At 46.8% G+C, this 23,106-nt stretch overlaps 1 protein-coding gene across 3 annotated transcripts in view; it reads right to left on the bottom strand.

The window, feature by feature from the left end:
• The window catches only part of tpm2 (tropomyosin 2 (beta)), a gene marked incomplete at its 5' end in the record, with an annotated part of 39,931 nt that overhangs the window by 1,875 nt on the left and 14,950 nt on the right, over positions 1–23,106 (bottom strand). For 2 of the 3 annotated variants that reach the window (XM_083638417.1, XM_083638419.1), the window contains 7 exons: positions 7,010–7,377; positions 9,428–9,497; positions 9,693–9,755; positions 11,699–11,774; positions 15,242–15,312; positions 18,648–18,765; positions 19,801–19,934. In XM_083638417.1, the coding sequence (XP_083494543.1) occupies positions 7,295–7,377; positions 9,428–9,497; positions 9,693–9,755; positions 11,699–11,774; positions 15,242–15,312; positions 18,648–18,765; positions 19,801–19,934 (615 nt within the window). In that variant the 3' untranslated portion in view covers positions 7,010–7,294. Of the gene's footprint in view, positions 1–7,009; positions 7,378–9,427; positions 9,498–9,692; positions 9,756–11,698; positions 11,775–15,241; positions 15,313–18,647; positions 18,766–19,800; positions 19,935–23,106 lie in introns of those variants that run through there. The other variant, XM_083638418.1, reaches the window with a different exon arrangement.

Genomic DNA, 23,106 nt, shown 5'->3' with positions numbered 1-23,106 from the left:
GTCAGCACAGGTGTGACGTTTCAGTTCACTTACACAGGACAGCCGTTGTACCAGGCAGGCTCTCTGGATGTTACACTGAAACCCAAACTGTGTGACAAGTGACAACAAAGGCAGTGCCTCGAGGCCTGTGCCAATAGACCCTTTTCACAGCAGCCATATTGTGTCTCAAAGGCAGGGTAAACACAGCTGCGTTTAATAACATTAATGACGGTTCTATTCCATTTAGGTGTCCCAGTGCCAGGGCCCTCATTAATGTTATTGGTTACACCTGCATTTAATAACATTAATGACGGTTCTATTGATAGTATAGAGGGTATGCACACCCACTGGAACACGCCCCCTCAATCGGGAACGAGTGTCAAAATGAGTGTCAAGTTCCTCCCTGAGCAGCAGGTGTCAGTTATCAAGGCTGATTACTGCATTCAAGCTCAGTCTTGCTGTGACTCAGTGGGCGTGACCCCACAGTGACTTCTGCCTCTGTGACATCACATGCATACCCTCTATAGAGACACTGCGTAACGCGTCATCATTCAGAAACCACGCCCAAGACGGGGGAAAACACAAACTCCTGTCCAATCCTGGCGTTCTCCTATGTCACGTGCATGGTTGCGTGTTGCACCAAAAGATCGTATATACGGAAGACGAACACTCCAACTTACTTCTTGACAGCTAGATCCACATTTTTCTTCTCGCCAATTCTCAATGGCTTCCTTGTTTTGCTCAGGAGTACAAAAAAACTTTAACTGGCAATTTTTTACATTTGTTGTCTGCGCAGCCCCACCACACAACAGCTTTTAGCTATGTTTAATTCAAGGAAAATGACGCTGGTGTGTGGAAATGAACGGAGCTCTTCTCCCGTGGTGGGCGTGGCATATTACACGCAGTGTCTCTATTCCGATGATGTCACAAGCCTTTTTCCTACCAATATGGCGCTACAATACACACAATTGGCTGTAAGTGTCCCTTGATTGTAATCACCTGTTAATTGATCACAGTCACCTGTTGTTTTCCTACCAAAATGGCCTTGTGGTGATGTAACAGAATACTATCAATTCCATTGAGGTGTCCCAGTGCCAGGGCCCTGGTATTGTGCCTGCTGGCTCAGTAGAATGACTCAATGTCACTTCATGTGTGATATGGAGGGGATTTAGTGAGTGAGCAGCCTTTCAATATGACGTGTAAATACTTCCAACTGACAGCAGTCTCTGCTACAGGAGTAAAAAGTTGGCTCACAGTAGGGCTGGGCAATATATCAATATTATATCGATATAAGTGATGTCATTTTCTGAACTTAACCAGACTGTTCTATCTGCTCTATTATTTGCTTTTACCCACTCAGTCCTTATATCCACATTACTGATGATTATTTATCAAAAGATCTCAATGTAAAATATTTTGTAAAAGCAACCAATAGTCATCCCTACAATATCGTCACAATATCGATAGAGGAATTTGGTCAGAAATATTGTGATCTTTGATTTTGTTCATAATCCTGAAGAATACAAGCAGACACGATACGCCCTCCGAGTCTCAATCAAAAAAGCACGGAGAGAATACGGAAAGCAGCTGGAGTCTAAACTGGACACTAACAACCCCAGACATCTGTGGAGTGGACTCCATGCTGCTACAGACTTCAAAGGGGAAAAACAACAAAACCCAAACATATCACCCACCCTGCCGGACGAACTCAACGCATTCTACGCAAGGTTTGACCCCTCTGCCAGAGCGCCCCCCCTCCTCTCCTACCCCTCTCCGCCACCTCTCCCCCCCACCACCCCCCCTCCTCTCCTCCCCCCACTCCGCCACCTCTCCCCCCCACCACCTCCCCCCTTCCTCTCCTCCCCCCCCCCCCCATCAGCCCTCCCCCTCTCCTCCCCCCCTACCACCCCTCCTCCTCTCCTCCCCCCCCACCACCTCCCCACCACCTCCCCCCCCCACCACCTCTCCTCCCCCCCACCCCTCATCACCCCCACCCCCCATTCCCACCTAACCACCAACCCCCCCTACCTCCCACCCCCCACAGATCCAGACCGCCCTCTCACCATCACTGAGGATGAGGTGCGCCGGTCGTTCTTTCGTATCAACCCACGCAAGGCGGCCGGCCCGGACGGCATCCCCGGGCGTGTCCTCAAGGCCTGCGCCCACCAGCTGGCAGGCATATTCACAGACATTTTCAACCAGTCCCTCTCCCTCCGACAAGTTCCCTCCTGCTTCAAAGCAGCGACAATCATCCCCATTCCCAAACAGCAGAAAGTGACCAGCCTCAACGACTGGCGCCCTATAGCCCTCACGCCCATAGCCAGCAAGTGCTTTGAAAAACTGGTTATATCACAGATCCGCCCCACACTCCCCCCGGACCACGACCCGCTCCAATTTGCATACCGCCCCAACAGGAGCATAGCGGATGCAGTAGCACACGTGCTCCACACCACCCTGTCCCACCTGGAGGGGAAGGACACCTATGTAAGAATGCTGTTCGTGGACTACAGCTCAGCATTCAACACTATAGTACCCTCCAGGCTGGTAAGCAAGCTCAAGGATCTGGGACTAAACACAGCAATGTGCGACTGGGTCCTGGACTTTCTGACAGACGGCCGCCAGGTGGTGAGAGTGGGCAACCTCACCTCCTCCCCACTGACCATCAGCATAGGAGCGCCCCAGGGATGCGTCTCCAGCCCCTTCTGGTACGACCTCTACACCCACGACTGCGTGGCAACTAAAACCTCGAACACCATCGTGAAGTTTGCAGATGACACAGCGATCGTGGGGCTGATCTCCAGGAGCGACAAGACGGCCTACAGAAAGGAGGTGGAGGCCCTGGAACAATGGTGCCAGGACAACCACCTCTCTCTAAACGTCTCCAAGACGAAGGAGATCATTGTAGACTACAGGAGGGGGGGGGGGGGGGGGGTGCGCACACCCCCCAATCACCATCAATAGCACAGTGGTGGAAAAGGTGGACAGCTTCAAGTACCTGGGAGTCAACATCCACCAGGACCTGACATGGGCCGGTCACACCGCCACTGTTGTCAAAAAGGCCCAACAGCGACTACACAGACTCAGACGCCTGAAGAAATTTGGGCTAAGGCCAAAAATCCTCAGGGACTTCTACAGAGGCACCATTGAAAGCCTGCTGACCGGCTGCTTCACCACCTGGTACGGGAACTGTACCATCATGGACCGCAGGGCGCTAAGAAGGGTGAGGCGCGCGGCCCAGCACGTAACAGGATGTGAGCTACCAGAACTGCAGGAACTGTACAATCAGCGGTGCCTCAGGAGGTCCCTGAAGATCATCAAGCACACATACCACCCCACAACAGCCTGTTCTCCCTGTTACCCTCAGGGAGGAGATACAGGGTCCCAAAAACATGAACAAATCACCTGAGGGACAGTTTCTTCCCGCAGGCCACGAGACTCCTTAACACACACAAATAAACAATCATGTAGCAGCTGCTACCATTACACATGATAATTATGCCTATGTTATTTGCACCTGTGCAAACAGAATGTTTAATCATGTTTTTAAGGTGTCTACGCTAGAAAAGAAAAGGAAAAGTTTACTGTTATTGCTTGTTGTTCTCTTGTTTTACTGCATCTATATGCCCTGTTTTTGCACTGTTATACTGTTATTTGCACTATGTTGTAACGGAGCCTACAGCACAAGAATTTCACACGTGATACTTGTACTACGGAGTGACAATAAAAATCTTGAATCTTGAATCTAATCGCCCAGCAGCCCTATCTTGTTTGAATAAAAGTGCTTGCGACATCTCACGTGTAGCTTTGACTTACAACTGAACGGAACATTTAGCCCATTTTGTAGAAAATACAGATATGGACAGACATTCAGCCTAAAAATACATAGATATGCTTTTTGGTCTATATCGTCCAGCCCTACTGTAGGTCTATGGAATTATTTGCCTATCTAAATGCAAGAGGTCATTCAAGCAATTTGAGAGCATCCCCGACCCAGCGATCATGTGACACTATCCTGGCATTCTATTGGCTGTGGATTTCTGACAGGATTGTTGCACAAAAAATTTGAGAGAAGAGAAGAGATCCAAGAGCAGAAGTTTCAAGAGCGCACAGAAGCAGTTTGAAGGGGGAGGGGAGGAAGGGGGAGGAGGAGGGGAGGGGAGGAAGGGGGAGGAGGAGGGGAGGGGAGGAAGGGGGAGGAGGAGGGGAGGGGAGGCCATTTGCATGCAGGCACAGAGTTTGAGCACAAACAGAGCAAATGTAAGTGAGCAGGGGAGCAGGAAACCTGTCCAAGCAGAAAACCTTTGAGTGTGAGCAAGCAGAGCAAATTTAAGCACAGGCAGGGGCTTTTTGAGTCCAAGGGTCCAAAATCTGAATGTGAAATGTATAAATCATGCTCTCAAATTGCTTGAACGACCTCTTGCATTTAGATAGGCAAATAATTCCATATAGTTCAGAGTCGGCAGGGACAAGAACAGAAATCCACTTCCTGTTTGGTGTGGAAGGGTGGAGTCAGCCAGCAAGAGTTTCTGCCCTGAGGAGGTGATACGCTGATTCAGCACGACCACCACGACCATTCATAAGAAGCATGTTTCTCTCCACCTGGCTGAGGGAGTGAGTGTGTGTGTGTGTGTGTGTGTGTGTGTGTGTGTGTGTGTGTGTGTGTGTGTGTGTGTGTGTGTGTGTGTGTGTGTGTGTGTGTGTGTGTGTGTGTGTGTGTGTGTGTGTGTGTGTGTGTGTGTGTGTGTGTGTGTGTGTGTGTGTGTGTGTGTGTGTGTGGCAGAGCCAGAGGAAGAACGCATGAAGATAGAGAAGAGGGAAATGGGTACTCTGCTTAGAGCACTGAAGGTCACCGTGCAATGGCAGACTACAGAAACAGAATATATATTGCATATCATTTACATTCAGAATGAGGATAATAAGATGAACTGTAAAACTAAGGGAATGTCTGCCAAACTGTTGACAGTTTTCAGATATGAGATCATGTGCAAAATAAATCAGCATTGTTGTTCAGTGAAGTGTCCCTTTCAGTAAGCTACACAACTGGCAGCTAAATCTAAGGAATTGATTAGCATGACTATAATAACCGTAGACTGTATATATTCTTTCATTACTTCCCTATACTGAGTGACTACCATTGCTTTAACACTTATACTACTTTATTTGAAAGAGTGTGAAGTGAACCGTTTGAAAATTGACATTTAGGCAGTGTTTTGCCCCCAACTGACAGCACCGTTTTTTTCTAGAAGCAAAGCAATGGAAAGCTGCTCTCAAAAGTCATTTCTCAGCTAACCAATCAGAAGAGGTGACCTGAACCTCTTCTTTCTCAGCCAACCAATCGGAAGAGGTGACCTGAACCGCTTCTTTCTCAGCCAACCAATCGGAAGAGGTGACCTGAACCGCTTCTTTCTCAGCCAACCAATCAGAAGAGGTGACCTGAACCTCTTCTTTCTCAGCCAACCAATCGGAAGAGGTGACCTGAACCTATTCTTTCTCAGCCAACCAATCAGAAGAGGTGACCTGAAACGCTTCTTTCTCAGCCAACCAATCAGAAGAGGTGACCTGAAATGCTTCTTTCTCAGCCAACCAATCGGAAGAGGTGACCTGAACCGCTTCTTTCTCAGCCAACCAATCGCGATGAAGAGAGAAGTTGGTTGTTGTAATAAGTGAAGTTGCGTTACCACAGCACCAAACACAAACCCACTGTAAACCCAAACCCAGTGAACCAGCTGGGCGTACGCCTAGGTGTAACGCTACGTCACACATATTAATCACTCCCGCATTAAATAATTGAAGACAACTCACGGCCAGATGCATTTCCTCAAGTCACAATTGTGCTGCAAAGAAAACAGGTCTTATTCTGTAATCCAATCTGGACCAGTTTATTACCATTCTGACTTCTGTGTCACTCTATCCACCTTATTTTTGGTGGCCATTTTGTCTTACGTTAAGTATGGGTTCTATTTCCGGTGTAACCAATTTAGATAACCCCCCAGCCCCCGACAAAAAAAACGTCTATGAGGATTTTACCCTTTTACAGCAGAGCCATTCTGCTCTACAGCCGTGTCGTTCGGGTGCTGGGATAACGTAATGCATTGTGGGTAGTCAGCTACTAACTGTGGCTAATGTTAGCGGCTAGCTAGCTATGTTACATGGCAGTAAAACGCCACCAAATTGATTTAACTTTTAACCATTTCGAGTAACACACATTTCGAGTTTCCATACGGACCTCCAGCGTTGGTTAGTTGTTTATAACGTGACTATATTTATAACTTTTATAATGGACTCCAGCTTCCGGTTTATAATTCGGGTCTGCAGCCAGAGTATAACAAAGGAAATGGCAAGCGGCAACAATGAGTCACGTTAAACCGGACCTTGTACCCACGATTCTTTTTTACAGTGGGGCATTCAAAAATAAGGTGGATACTTTAATCCTACAAAGCTAAATCAAGGCCATTAGAAATAGACAGAATAGAGGAAGCTAGGCATTTTTACCTTCAAAATAAAAGCCGTAATTTATAACTGGGTAAATCTAAATCAGGGCCGTCGACTCACTGCGTGTTAAAATGTAATTTCAGTTGTCTGTGTTCTATATGTCTTCTGTGTATTTCGGATCACACACACAAAAAAACATTGCGACATGCATCAATAAGGCTATTACAGTACTTAATTAGCCTTATTGTGAAGGTTTTAACCGGAAGTTTCAATGTTATTCTGGCTCGCTTGACGCTGCTCTGGGTTTTTTGCGACTTCAGTCTGCACGCAAATCGTTCTCACAAACGCCGTGTATAAACACGGAATCAAAAGGTGAGAACGCAACGCCAGTTTGCCGTTTTATGTGGAGACTGTTGTCGTCTAAACATGGCCTCAGAACGCTTCCGCAAAGTGTCTACAATATTTCCAACCGTCAAATAATGAAGATGACCTTATGGTCATGCTGAAACTGCCATGTTGAGAGAGGGCAGACACACAAAGAAGAAACAACAGACAAGGCGTGACTGAAAGGAGCCAGACATGCCAAGAAAGAGTTTCATAGTTTTATTACAGAGGGGAAGAAGGGAAAGATGTGGGGAGAGGTTTTACATCCAAAATACAGAAGAGATTGACTGAGGCTACGGAGATCTCCGTAGAAGAGACAATGTGGGGCGTCTGACACAGAGAAAGGTGAGTAGGACAGGTTCCTGAGGGGCGGGAGGATCCAGCACGAACGTATAATATATTATAAATTATATATATATATATATTATATTGGAACGAAACGACAAAAAGACAGCAGAGAAACAGTTGAGAAAACGGCAGAGGAGCAGAGCGGGAGCGTCTAGAGCGTGGTCATGTCGTTGAGGGCCAGGTCCAGCTCCTCGCTGAGAGCCTTGCCCTTCAGCTTCTGAGCATACACCTCGTCTGGAGGGGAGAGGTGCACAGAGAGACAGAGGGGTGTGCCAGGCAGACAGAGGGGTGTGCCAGGCAGACAGAGGGGTGTGCCAGGCAGACAGAGAGGTGTGCCAGGCAGACAGAGGAGTGTGCCAGGCAGACAGAGGGGTGTGTCAGGCAGACAGAGGGGTGTGCCAGGCAGACAGAGAGGTGTGCCAGGCAGACAGAGGGGTATGCCAGGCAGACAGAGGGGTGTGTCAGGCAGACAGAGGGGTGTGTCAGGCAGACAGAGGGGTGCGTCAGGCAGACAGAGGGGTGCGCCAGGCAGACAGAGGGGTGCGCCAGGCAGGCAGAGGGGTGTGTCAGGCAGACAGAGGGGTGTGCCAGGCAGACAGAGGGGTGTGTCAGGCAGACAGAGGGGTGTGCCAGGCAGACAGAGGGGTGTGCCAGGCAGACAGAGAGGTGTGCCAGGCAGACAGAGGGGTGTGCCAGACAGACAGAGGGGTGTGCCAGGCAGACAGAGGGGTGTGCCAGGCAGACAGAGGGGTGTGCCAGGCAGACAGAGGGGTGTGCCAGGCAGACAGAGGGGTGTGTCAGGCAGACAGAGGGGTGTGCCAGGCAGACAGAGGGGTGTGTCAGGCAGACAGAGAGGTGTGTCAGGCAGACAGAGGGGTGTGCCAGGCAGACAGAGGGGTGTGCCAGGCAGACAGAGGGGTGTGTCAGGCAGGCAGAGGGGTGTGTCAGGCAGACAGAGGGGTGTGCCAGGCAGACAGAGGGGTGTGTCAGGCAGACAGAGGGGTGTGTCAGGCAGACAGAGGGGTGTGTCAGGCAGACAGAGGGGTGTGCCAGGCAGACAGAGGGGTGTGTCAGGCAGACAGAGGGGTGTGCCAGGCAGACAGAGGGGTGTGTCAGGCAGACAGAGGGGTGTGCCAGGCAGACAGAGGGGTGTGTCAGGCAGACAGAGGGGTGTGCCAGGCAGGCAGAGGGGTGTGTCAGGCAGACAGAGGGGAATGGAAACGGAACACGGCGATGGGACAGGAAAAGAAACACACACAAAAAACAGCAAAGTACAAGAAGGTAAAAGTGAAAATGAGATATACACTGTAATGTAATGTGATATAAACGTATTTCTGAATCACCAAAACACAGTAATGTCAGGTGGTTACCACAGCACATCATTCAGAAGTAACAGCTTCAGTGTTAGGGATATTAATGATTAACCGTTAGTCGGTTAATTGCCGTTAAGGATGTAACCGATTAAAAAATGTATCAACCGAGCAACCGACAATGTGTTTCCTGTATCATTTCTCCAGAGCTCACTCATACCAGCAGAGGGTGTACGCGCTCACTGCATATTAACTTTCATAGTCAACGTTATCAGGTCATGCAGCCTTTTGGCCTCATATATTCCATCCACAGCAAACTCCTAAGTGCAAAACCCATGAGGAAAACTAGCTTCTGTTTCATGCCATGCCTAGTATTAGTCTAGCAAACACCACAAATTCCATCTATTTGCCTGAGCAAAATGTTTAATTTATAGACTTTCATAGCAGCTATCCCAATGACCTACATTCTACCAAAGCAAGCAACAGGCAGGAGTGGAGGAGATGTGTTTGTGGTGTGGTCGACACCAGTAACCCGTGGAGATGAAGTCAAGCAAGTCAAGTCATTCAGCAAGAATCTCCCCGTGTAAATATTTTGTGAAAGTACCAATATTCAGGGAAGAAAACCGTGTATTTGAATTTTATTTGGATCAGTTTTGTTTGAATAAAAGTGCTTGTGCACATGTGGCTTTGACTTACAACTGAGATATGATTTTTGTCCATATCACCCAGCCCTACGGCAGACCAGCAATTACAGACGATACATTCCCTCCACAACCCAAGCGCAGCTGTCCAGCCAAACGCCGACGACGGAACTGGGATTAGCGAAGGTGTTAATTAATGTCCTCTTTTTCACGCAAGCATAGAAAGCAGGCGTGTTATTAAGAGAACGTCTACTAGTGTCAGTGTGAGATGGCTGAGAAATCAGAATTCTTTTTTTTTATCCGGCCATAGTATAACAGTGAGGTGTTACGTACCTTCCAAATCGTCAATGGTCTTCTCCAGCTTGGCCACAGACCTCTCTGCGAACTCGGCACGGGTCTCAGCCTGGGAAAACACACCTCGGCACATCAGGTACACGTGTGGAATCAGGCAGTCCGCCACCAAGTGGTCATTTACTCCATTACATGTGGTTAATAATATTGGGGAAGACAAGTGGAGAAAGGCTGGGAAATACTATCTATTAATATAATAAATCTATGATGGCCTAAAGAGAACAGAAAGTAATTCAGGAGAGCTCACCTCTTTAAGTTTGTCAGTAAGAACTTTAATTTCCTCTTCATATTTGTCCTCCTTTTGTGAGTACTGCAATCAAAATACGGATGGTATTAACAAACTAGAACAACAAAGTCATCACTGGTTGATTGTATTAGTTTGATACATGAATTGAGAATTGCACTTTGGGAAACTATAAATAGGTGAACTTTGCATCATTGGGATTGAAAGCTAAAATTAAACACGCCAACTTTAGGACAACTCAAGGGAATGTGAAACTTGTATCATAATGGTGTTAATATCATCATAATGTACAATCATATGAGGAAAGCTTCCATCGTGAGAAATGCAAAAGAACTTTAGTCCCTTCAGGACTGTTAAAGGAACAGCTCACCCTAAAATCCTAAATATATATATTCCCTCTCACCTGTACTGCTATTTATCCATCTATGTCGATTTGGGATAGTTGCCTGTGTTTTGGAGATATATCGGCCGCAGAGGTTCTGCTTAATACAATGGAACTGGATGGCACTCGGCTTGTGGTGCTCAAAGGTGCTCAAAGTGCCAAAGAAATACATTTGATAAACTCAACATCAATGTCTCTTTCCAGAAAGCACGACCCCGTTACTCAAGATAATCCACAGACCTTGTTATGAGCAGTTTCATGGAGGAACTATTTTCTTTTGACCGAACTACAGCTGCTAGCTGCTAGCTAGTTCCTACATGAGACTGCAAAAGAAAATAGTTCCTACATGAAACTGCTCACAACAATGTCTGTGGATTATCTTGAGTAACCGGGTCATGATTTCTGGAAAGAGACATTGCTGTTGAGTTTTTCAAATGGATTTCTTTGACACTTTGAGCACCACAAGCCGAGTGCCATCCAGTTCCATTGTATTGGAGAGAAGGCAGAAACTCTGCGGACGATATGTCCAAAACTCAGGCAACTATCCCAAAACGATATAGATGGATAAATAGCACTACAGGTGAGAGGACATATATGTATTTTGGATTTTAGGGTGAGCTGTTCCTTTAACGTAGTAAGAGCTGTTCCAGTAACTCCCTTCTTACTTACACTCTAGGCCAGGGGAATTGACACATATGACTTCTGCTTTTGAAAATAGTAGGGGTGGGATGATACATCGATACATCATCAATATCGTATCGCGTATCGATGCAAAGTGAAAACATCGATAGATATCGTCAAATCCAAGGTGATGAAGCATAGATGTGCATGGCCTATGTTATAGTGAACAACAGGTCTATTTTTTATATATATTTTCATTTAAAGCCCCATTCAGCAGCTTTTCCAAGTTTTGCTATTGGGGAAACTGCGCCCTCTGCGTGCAATAGCATCGATATCGATATCACCGTTCAAAGTCAACAAAACACAGCGCCAGAAAGCTCTATGTACATGTTGTGACATCGGGTACTCACCACGCGATGAAATAATAATCCATAGTTAAGTGAAACTTAATTTTCGTAGCAAATCCGCACCGAGTTACTTCCTTGTTCTCCTGAAGACAGCGCTTCCGCTGTACAGCGCATGCGTGCATGCACCCTCCAGGACGCAGGCACCAAACTGCTTAGTCCCAGGAGAGGCCTTTGGAGGGCGCTGTGTGACCAGTAGAGGTGACATTCTCCCTGTTACAAGTCACTGTACCTTCTTCAATGACTAAAAAGCTGTTATATTAAGGTGAAAAAGTTACTGATTGGGGCTTTAAAGGTCTGGAAGAGCTCAGAAATAAAATTGCCAAATCATATTTAAGTTGCTTTCTGTGGGCTGTTAAATGGGCATATGATATCGTCTCATATCGATCGCGGGCCCTTGAATCGAATCGAACCGAAATGGTATCGGGGCAAACTTTGGGATATGAGCAAATAACGTATCGTCGTCCAGGGAATCGGTATAATATCGTATGGTGATGAAACCTGTAGAAAATACAGGTAGTTACTACAGTACATCTCATAGGATCAGGGTGGGCTGGTCCTGAAGCTGCACAGACAGGCCCGCTCCACAGCTCCCACTGTACCTTGTCCGACTGGGCCTCCAGAGACTTCAAGTTGTTGGTGACATTTTTCAACTCTTCCTCAAGGTCACCTGATTTACTGAGCGGCGACAGAAAGAAGGAAGCAAGAGAAGAAGAAAAAGAGAAGCCATTTGAGAGAGAGGACAGCAGAGGAGAGCAAACCCCGACATGGTGCTTAAAGGCAAGGATGCAGGCAGAAGGGGAAAGGGATAATAGGCCGAAATGAAATTAGATCCTTGATAGTCTTTGACTGAAAGCAAATGTCATATCAAGGATCCCAACCGATCTGGTGGCCAGAATAAAATACCGGCAATGTACGTTTCTGCAATCCACTGATGCGTACAGTACGTAGAATCATGTTTCTGAAGCAAAAATACATGTCATCACGTCACAGAGTCTGTTAGTGGAATGGCTCAGCGGTCAGTAAGGGTGTTGTGGTCGGGGTGGCTGGAGGGCCGGCCTACATTTCAACCGTGAGTCACATTGAATTTTTTTTGTTATTTAATTAAGCGTAACTCAAAACCATAAACTTAACCAAGTTGTTTCACTTGCCTAAACATAACCAAAGTTGTTTTACTTGCCTAAACATAAGTCGTTAAAGTAGTTTTATTTGCGTTTAACGTTGGAAAGGCGGCGGGGTTCTCAAATTAACCTCCGTTTGTTTCAAATTGACGTTATGATTGTAGGTTTGCAGGAAGGTAAAATGTCAATGTTTTGTTTCAAATTCTCATTGATAGGGGTGCACCGATCAATCGGCAAGCAATCTGTATCGGCCGATTTTGACCTCAAATATGCGATCGGCTGATTGCCGATATTTCGGCTGATTGCCGATATTTTTTTATATAAATTATATATATATATATATATATATATATATATATATATATATATATTTATTTTATTTTTATTTTTAATAAAAAAAAGCCCTATCACTAATCAGGCTTTCCAACGATATAAAATACAATGCCAATTGGTATTATTAAAGGGGAGAAATAATCGACGAAATAACGTTTCCAAACTTTTTTTCAGGAGTTTATGTATTGGTGATCGGTGATCGGTAATCGGTGATCGGTCGATGATCGGTTGGGCAGATATTTCCCATAGGCGATCGGCAATCGGTGGTCGGTGGCAAAGAACGTGATCGGTGCACCCCTACTCATTGAGACTGTATGTATCCGTGGATTATTCTTGCCGGCTGGATTGGCTTGCAGCACATGTGCCATGTCGCAGAGTGAAAGGTGCAGCAGGTGGTGAAGGAAGATTGAGGGAGGAGTGAACAGGATGGACAGGTGGCAGGTTCAGAACTGGACCGGTGAAAGTACCTCATCCTCTCCGGACATCATGGACTTCAAATTCTGGTCCATAAGTCTAAGCTCCTCCTCCAGCTCCCTGACGCGACTGGGTTAGTCCACGGCGGGCGGGCGGGGGTGAGGGGGCGGGGGTGGTGGTGGTGTATTCAGGCATGCATTGCATAAAACACAAAAGAGGGAGAGAACACAAAACACACACACACACACACACACACACATCCAGGTGTCTCTTTGTGGTTAGTGTCTCCAATGTCAAGGTGTGTCACACAAAGGATTTCTACACACATGGGGCTGTAACAGGAATGAGTTGTTGCGCAGCAGGTGTGGAACACACAGGGCTAGGGCTGGGTATCGTATCGATACCTATAAGGTATCGACTAAAATAACCCAGTACCAAGTAGTATGGCAACTTCTCCATTTAAACGATACCTGCATTCAATCCTTTTTGTACACAGATCTAGAAAGAAAAAAAAAACGATTTGTATGTTTTTACAACAATTAACACAAAAATGTCAGGACATTCAGGAACAGTACCCAGCAGCCTCTTTTTTCTCAAGATAAATGAATGAAGTTTCTATTGGTATCGGACGGTATCACGTTAGGGGTACTGGTACTGGTATTGGTACTGGTGTTGTAACTTTTTAAACGATACCCAGGCCCAGCCCGACACAGGCCAGAGAGGATCCCTTTGATGCTGCAGATGACGCTGGACCAGTCTCATTGCTCCACAGCGCCCTCCAGTGACTGAACGTACCATGTGCAATGTTATCATGTCATGTTGAGTCCATGCAACATTTACAACACCCCATTCTCTACATTAACACAACTTACAGGACTATTCTGAAGTATTATTGTGAATTATAAAATGCACAGACAACAACTGCATGTGTTATGATCACTGATATATCGTTACAAACATCTAGCACTCAGGGCCGTAACCAGGGTTCCGAAATAGGGGAGGTCCAGCAAGGGGAGGCGGATTCGGTGGCGCCCGCAAGGGCACCGCCGAAATTTTTTTGAGGGGTTTTTCCCCCCTTTTTTAGCCATATTTAGAGTAATATATCATTTTAAATCAACATTAGGATTATACTGTTGTGATGTCATTATTCAGTATATTCTCTTTCATGTCACCACCTGCTCAGCTCTCCTGTCAACATAATTGTAACTAACAAACACAAACTGTTTTAGCCAAATTCATATCAAAATGACACCTACAAACACAGGTACACAACCCAAGCCGTACACAACACACAAAGTCATCATCGATAATAAAAAAAACATACAGAGGGACATTTATTTATTCCTGATAGGAACGATTGAAAAATAAAATAAAATATATTATGTTGTTTTTAACTTTACACCACCTCTTTTTGTTACTTATTGGGTCATGAAACTGAAACCATGCATATATAGCCACCTGCATACCTGACTTCGGGAGCTTGGCAATTGGCATCATGCATGATTAGCCAGTAGCATCCCAACGTGTCACACAGGTAACATTACTTAAGAGACAGACTAGACACTTACTTTCTTGGTTGTTGCTAAAAAATCTGTCAGTGTCACTCACTGTCTGTCGTTCACTCGCTCACTGTCTCGCAGCTCGCTCACCTTCAATTATCTCGCCAGGCAGACAGACAGTCATCACTCACCACCATGCTGCTGCTCTCTCGGAATCAAGTTACCGCGGACGCGGCGTCAGATGACTTCCTGCCTGATCTGCCTTTCGTTTCAAAATAAAAGCGATCCCGTGTTTTTCATGCTTTTCCATGCAGATTGTTTTATAAAAAAAAAAAAAAAAAAAATTCCCTCTGAAATATTAGGGGAGGTCCGGACCTCCCCGTCCTCATAGCTAGTTATGGCCATGCTAGCACTACTATTGTGTAGTGTAAGTGAACATGGTACAGGGGTTAACATGATTGACGGGGGGTTTGATGTAGTGTAAGTGAACATGGTACAGGGGTTAACTTGATTGACGGGGGGTTTGATGTAGTGTAAGTGAACATGGTACAGGGGTTAACTTGATTGACGGGGGGGTTTGATGTAGTGTAAGTGAACATGGTACAGGGGTTAACATGATTGACGGGGGGTTTGATGTAGTGTAAGTGAACATGGTACAGGGGTTAACATGATTGACGGGGGGTTTGATGTAGTGTAAGTGAACATGGTACAGGGGTTAACTTGATTGACGGGGGGGTTTGATGTAGTGTAAGTGAACATGGTACAGGGGTTAACTTACGCCTCAGCGACCTCGGCACGCTCCTCTGAACGCTCCAGATCGCCTTCCAGGATCACCAGCTTACGAGCGACCTGCCAACACACAACACACACTTAGTCTGAGGTCCACACACACACACACACACACACACACATGCACACAAACACTTAGTCTGAGGTCCACACACACACACACACACACACACACACACACACACGCACACAAACACTTAGTCTGAGGCCCACTCCAGATGTCCAGCCTCCAGACGTGTGGACTGAGCCCTCGTGGACTTCAGCCGACGTCATCACGTCAAGTCTGTGAGGGCCAGAGACTGCAAGGCTACAAACAACCGCTCATAGACAGGCCTAAAGACTACATGATTCAGTAGCGTTTTAATAAATTAACAGTTTTACACATTCGTTATAAGTTTTTTTTGTTTTTTTGTTCAGCAAGTGGGAAAACTACAATGTTACGTCCGCAGTACAATGAATTGTGGGTAACTGAATCAGTGAAGTCTAGGGTACGTTTAATCTGCGAAACGCTGTGCACCGTGTGCTACGGTTTCTGGGTTCAACATCATGTTTCCTCGAAACAGTGTGCAACGGTGTGTCAGAGGTGTTACCCAATCAGCAGCGACGTGTGTACATAAACCCCGCTTTTTAAAGAGGCAGTGCGCATAGTGGATCCATCCAACAGATGCGTGCAACGCATGCCTCACACAACAGTGTGTTCAAATCACCGCCGTTTCTGTTTAAATCAATGGTTTGCTACATGTTGTCGGGACTGAACTCAACCCTGGTGGAGTCTGCACCCCAAGCGGACTCTCTGCTTGAGGGCACTTGTGGACTGGATAGATTGTGGATTTGGAGCCCACAGCACTCGCAGACTCCCCGGAACGCGGCCGTACTGTCCGTCACTCTGCAAGTGGGGTGGAGTCTGGACATTTGGGTTGAGCTCATGTGGAGGTATCATCTAGCCTGTGTGCAGGTAACATCTAGCTCGTGAGGAGGTAACATCTAGCCTGTGTGGAGGTAACATCTAGCCCGTGTGCAGGTAACATCTAGCCCGTGTGCAGGTAACATCTAGCCTGTGTGCAGGTAACATCTAGCCCGTGTGCAGGTAACATCTAGCCCGTGTGGAGGTAACATCTAGCCTGTGTGGAGGTAACATCTAGCCTGTGTGGAGGTAACATCTAGCCTGTGTGGAGGTAACATCTAGCCTGTGTGGAGGTAACATCTAGCCTGTGTGGAGGTAACATTCTAGCCCGTGTGCAGGTAACATCTAGCCTGTGTGGAGGTAACATCTAGCCCGTGTGCAGGTAACATCTAGCCTGTGTGCAGGTAACATCTAGCCCGTGTGCAGGTAACATCTAGCCTGTGTGGAGGTAACATCTAGCCCGTGTGCAGGTAACATCTAGCCTGTGTGGAGGTAACATCTAGCCTGTGTGCAGGTAACATCTAGCCTGTGTGCAGGTAACATCTAGCCCGTGTGCAGGTAACATCTAGCCCGTGTGGAGGTAACATCTAGCCTGTGTGGAGGTAACATCTAGCCCGTGTGGAGGTAACATCTAGCCTGTGTGGAGGTAACATCTAGCCCGTGTGCAGGTAACATCTAGCCTGTGTGGAGGTAACATCTAGCCTGTGTGGAGGTAACATCTAGCCCGTGTGCAGGTAACATCTAGCCTGTGTGGAGGTAACATCTAGCCTGTGTGCAGGTAACATCTAGCCTGTGTGGAGGTAACATCTAGCCTGTGTGCAGGTAACATCTAGCCTGTGTGCAGGTAACATCTAGCCCGTGTGCAGGTAACATCTAGCCTGTGTGGAGGTAACATCTAGCCTGTGTGGAGGTAACATCTAGCTCATGTGCAGGTAACATCTAGCCCGTGTGCAGGTAACATCTAGCCTGTGTGCAGGTAACATCTAGCCTGTGTGCAGGTAACATCTAGCCTGTGTGCAGGTAACATCTAGCCCGTGTGCAGGTAACATCTAGCCTGTGTGGAGGTAACATCTAGCCTGTGTGGAGGTAACATCTAGCCTGTGTGCAGGTAACATCTAGCCTGTGTGGAGGTAACATCTAGCCCGTGTGGAGGTAACATCTAGCCTGTGTGGAGGTAACATCTAGCCTGTGTGCAGGTAACATCTAGCCTGTGTGGAGGTAACATCTAGCCTGTGTGGAGGTAACATCTAGCCCGTGTGGAGGTAACATCTAGTCCATGTGCAGGTAACATCTAGCTCGTGTGCAGGTAACATCTAGCCTGTGTGCAGGTAACATCTAGCCCGTGTGCAGGTAACATCTAGCCTGTGTGCAGGTAACATCTAGCCCGTGTGCAGGTAACATCTAGCCCGTGTGGAGGTAACATCTAGCCCGTGTGGAGGTAACATCTAGCCCGTGTGGAGGTAACATCTAGCCCGTGTGCAGGTAACATCTAGCCTGTGTGCAGGTAACATCTAGCCTGTGTGGAGGTAACATCTAGTCCATGTGCAGGTAACATCTAGTCCATGTGGAGGTAACATCTAGCCTGTGTGCAGGTAACATCTAGCCCGTGTGGAGGTAACATCTAGCCCGTGTGGAGGTAACATCTAGCCCGTGTGGAGGTAACATCTAGCCCGTGTGGAGGTAACATCTAGCCCGTGTGGAGGTAACATCTAGCCCGTGTGCAGGTAACATCTAGCCTGTGTGCAGGTAACATCTAGCCTGTGTGCAGGTAACATCTAGCCCGTGTGCAGGTAACATCTAGCCTGTGTGGAGGTAACATCTAGCCTGTGTGGAGGTAACATCTAGCCTGTGTGGAGGTAACATCTAGCCTGTGTGGAGGTAACATCTAGCCTGTGTGCAGGTAACATCTAGCCCGTGTGCAGGTAACATCTAGCCCGTGTGCAGGTAACATCTAGCCCGTGTGGAGGTAACATCTAGCCTGTGTGGAGGTAACATCTAGCCTGTGTGCAGGTAACATCTAGCCTGTGTGGAGGTAACATCTAGCCCGTGTGCAGGTAACATCTAGCCTGTGTGGAGGTAACATCTAGCCCGTGTGGAGGTAACATCTAGCCCGTGTGCAGGTAACATCTAGCCTGTGTGCAGGTAACATCTAGCCCGTGTGGAGGTAACATCTAGCCTGTGTGGAGGTAACATCTAGCCTGTGTGCAGGTAACATCTAGCCTGTGTGGAGGTAACATCTAGCCTGTGTGGAGGTAACATCTAGCCTGTGTGGAGGTAACATCTAGCCTGTGTGGAGGTAACATCTAGCCTGTGTGCAGGTAACATCTAGCCTGTGTGGAGGTAACATCTAGCCTGTGTGGAGGTAACATCTAGCCTGTGTGCAGGTAACATCTAGCCCGTGTGCAGGTAACATCTAGCTCGTGTGCAGGTAACATCTAGCCCGTGTGGAGGTTTGAGGTAACATCTAGCGTGAAGATAGAGACAGACACACCTCTTCATATTTGCGGTCAGCCTCCTCCGCGATGTGTTTGGCCTCCTTCAGCTGCATCTCCTGGATCTCCATCTTCTCCTCGTCTTTTGTGGCTCTGTTCTCTATGACCTTCATCCCTCTAGTGGACAGACATGGGAACAGACAGCGATAAGTGGTTGCTGACAAACTAAATGTGAATCTATTCAAATACACAGTGGCAGAAATGCTGTTCAGTTGTAGTTTACTGAAATACTGTGCAATAATATTCTGCAGTAATAATATCAAAATGTCTGTAGATTGTAGCAGCAGTGGGTTTTAGACTGGACGCACATTATTTCTTATAGATGTGAATAAAGCTGTTAAATTGTGTGAACTTGTGGACTCTGTTGTTCAAAGTGCGATCTTGCTGTAGCTAGGGATAGGAAGGTGGTAGAGAGTTGGGATTTGAGGGGTGGGTAGGGGGAGTGGCTAGGGGGATATGGGTGGTGGGAGGAGTGAGAGGGGGCCATAGTGAGAGTGGTGCCATGGGCTTATATTAAAGGTTTGCGCATTGTCAACATATGAACCAATCAGCAGAGAGCATAAGTTATAAGTTAAGGTAGTTCTGCTTTTTCCTCCATAATCTGATTTATAATAAATGATTTGATCATGAGAAATATTTGAATATTCATTGTGACCATTGACCAAACACTGAATAGTCAACCGTGTGGCCCTTTTTTTCCATCCCTGCAGCCTAGCAGAGCATTCGAGGAAGAGGCTGGTTCCCCGGCTTGGTTCCAGATGAACGGAGATGAAGAGTGGAGAGCAGGGGCCGGCAACCTTTTTGATATGAAGTGCCATTTTCAAATTTGCTTGTCGATCAGTGTTCCACACCGAGATGAGTGACTCGCACGTCAACATTTAAATCTCCAACAGATCTGTAATCTCATTCCCTCCAAAATCAGGACATTGAAATGAGAGCACTATACAAGATACACTACAGGCAACCAATCAGAGGCAGAGTAGAGTGGGTCACTACCGTAAATATCCTAAATAACATACCGCGCAACTGCAAATGGCTGTGAAATATGTAATTTGGCAGGGGCGCTGCCGGACCGCTGGTTAACCCTTGGCGTGCCAGAGGTGGCACCCGTGCCCTAGGTTGCTGCTGCCCCCTGGTGGAGAGCCTCCTCACCTCTCGCTCTCGTCTGCAGCCTTCTCTGCCTCCTCCAGCTTCTGCAGAGCGGTGGCCAGCCTCTCCTGAGCTCGGTCCAACTCCTCCTCCACCAGCTGGATACGCCTGTTTAGAGACGCCACCTCCGCCTCCGCCTGCAAGGACACACACGCACACACGCACATGCACACGCACAGCCACACACACACATTTAGGCATGTTTCTGTCAAATAACATTACCTTTGTTCTTAGGTTCCACTTTCTTTAATTCACGGTGTTTTATTTGATGTCTTGAGGTCCATTCAAAGCTGTGCGTGTGTGTGTGTGTGTGTGTGTGTGCGTGTGCATGTGTGTGGGTGTGTGTGTGCGTGTGTGTGTGTGTGTGTGTGTGTGTGTGTGTGTGTGTGTGTGTGTGTGTGTATGTGTGTGGTGTCATGCACCAACAACACTCTTCATTTTTCAGCATCTCCCTGAGCCTTATCAAGAACAGGCTGTTTGATTGATTGATTGATTGATTGGTTTATTTGGTGAAATGTCAACAAAGATACAGGGTACAGACAATCACAGAGGATAAAAACACAATAAAGCCTGACTATTTCAAGCACTGGCTTGTTTCCATTGCGGTCCTCAACAAACAACATAGAGACAAAAACACACACGGTGTCACTGTGTTTCTGTCACTGTGTCTTTAAGACTCATGAATATTAACTCATTGAGTGCCAGCCACTTTTGGAGGACGGATGCTCCCAGTGCCAGAGTTTCAGAGCGTTTTCAGTGATTTCTCGAGGCCCACAGAATATTGTGTGATATTACTATGTAAACACTGAACACGCACAAAGAACGATGAGACTCTATTCTATCATCTGCAAAAAAAAGTTTATTGATCCCATTTTCCGTTCTTTAGTTATGAGCCGGAGAAGATAGCTTGATTCATCCAAAAACCGCAATTTTTTTCTAGAAGCTGAGATAATTGGCCTTTTGTGAAATTAAACATTTCAAGCACATCACTGACTCTGAAGCTAATCTTTTCTAATGTAGTCACACCTCAAAAATAATTTCCTTCAATAAAACAGTGAAGGCCAGGGAATTCTGTTTGGCAGAATAATATTTTTTAGCTACAACCAGCAGCGCTGGCCCCTGCGTGCGCTGCTGGTTGCAGCTTCTTGCTGGTCTTGATTTGCTGCTGGTGGGCATCGGATATTCTGGCTTGCGTTTGTCAATCCTGTCCTGCTGCCTGGGTCTGTCTGGGTGTTGTGTGTGTGCTGCTCTGCGTGCCCCCTCCCCCCCCCCCCCCCGCCCCGCCCCGCCTCGCCTCGCCTCAACTGCACACTCCTCCTCCTGTCTGTGGTGGCTCTCTGCTGAGTTTGCTGTGCGCACAGTGAAGGGTGCTTGACATCCTGCTTTTTTACAGCGTTCCGCGTGTGTTTGTCACCGGCAACGATGCTTCCAGTTGAGAATAATAACAACTCCACGGTGTGGATGTGCGGGTGTGCTGTCGCAACCGACATGGAGCGGCTCAATTGTGGGAGCAGATTGGCTGCTGCAGGCACAGCTGCAGTAACGTGCTTCAGCATATCGATGCATACGGATGCGATGCGATTTCCGTTTCCATAACGACTTCTTCTTTGTTTTTTCCTTGCCTTTCTGTTATGTGGAGAGCACTGTCGCCACCTAAGGGTTCTGTAAAATAGGTTAGACACATCCAATAGCTATAATATTTGTACATCAGAGGCAGAAGGCTTTGATCGACGCCCCACCGTCAAAAAACGCAATTGACGAACATGTCCGTCCTTGGCACTCTACGTTACTATTTGAAATGACGAACATGTCCGTCCTTGGCACTCAATGAGTTAATCAGGGCTGACCCAGATGCTTTGAATCTTCAATGGGTTTAATCGATGCCATTGTAATCGATGTTGAAATCAGTAGTCAAATGCTTAGGTTTTTTTCCTTACATTTTTTTTTAAATAGTCATCCAACAGGCATTTTAACATGGGGGGAATGCCTACTGCCCCGGATGCCTAGTGGCCATTCGAGGAACTACAGCGTTTCAATTCACTTCCGCATCATCAGAAGGAAGGGGGTGGGCTTGCCCACTGCTCGGAACCTCAACCTTCATAGAACTAGGAGCAGTGGGCAGCCGCAGTGCGTCCAGGCACCATGCCTTGCTCAGGGGCACTGACAGGAGTATAGCCCTAACATCAGTGTTTCCCCTAGAAAGATTTTCAGGGGTACGTTTCGAAACGTACACCAATCGCAACGGTGGGGGCCCTCGCCTGTTCTCAATGGCATCCCAAGCATCATCATACTATTGTGGGATGCGATACGAACAGTTGAATTATGGGATGTGCGTTTGCCAGGCAACGACACACGTTGACACATTTTGGAACAGCGCCGCACGCTGGCACGATGCTCCTAAAAGCAAAATGCTTATCGTTTTGAATGATTTGGCATCTTCTATTACTGTCAACACTGTCAACACCAGTATTGCTGTATTGTAATAATATGCCATAAAGGTTTATTGGTTTATACCGGAGCACCCAGAGAAGACCCATACGAACACGGAACACGCAAACTCCACACAGAAAGGAGCTGGAACGGACCAGGGTTCGAACCCGTGACCTTGTTGCTGTGAACAACAGTGCTAACCACTGAGCCACCGTGCCGTTTGGATAGACAATCTAACTGTCAATACCTGTAATCCATGTGCAACACAATGCTGCTACTTATCATGCATCTTATACATACTTTGTAAAGAGCAAACTTTTAGGCTACCTCACCTGGCTGCCAAGTCTGTTTATATCTGTTAATACTGTTTGTATATTTATCTGATAATATCTGTGAATCTTTTTATATTCCTTATATCTTATTGGCTTATATCTCGTATATTTGTTCTTATCACATGGTACTTGAGCACCAATCACACCAAGTCAATTTCCTTGTATGTGAGAACATAGCTTGGCAAATAAAATAATTTCAGATTCTCCTTTATCATCACAGAGACAATGGGACTCCTGCTTTACACCATATGGACCTTTAACCCATTGATACCTGATGCAGCATTTGTGTGTGTATCCCTTTAAGACCGCGAACCGCGTGACACGGTTCGTGGTCTTAAAGGGATACACACACAAATGAGGGATATACACGCAAATGCTGCATCAGATATCAATGGGTTAAGAAACGCAGACTCTGGGTTTTTTGAGCACCCTTGGTGTATCCGATGATGGAAGCCACTTTTTGCACACGTTTTCAAGTACAGTCTATGCTTTTCAAATGGAAAACACTTGTTTTTCTACCTTTCATTTATATGGGGGAGTCTCACTG

The sequence above is a fragment of the Poromitra crassiceps genome (genome assembly GCF_964638095.1).
Source record: "Poromitra crassiceps genome assembly, chromosome: 6".
NCBI lineage: Eukaryota > Metazoa > Chordata > Actinopteri > Beryciformes > Melamphaidae > Poromitra > Poromitra crassiceps.
The sequence above is the reverse complement of the archived record's forward strand: the minus strand, read 5'-3'. Positions and strand labels throughout refer to the sequence as shown.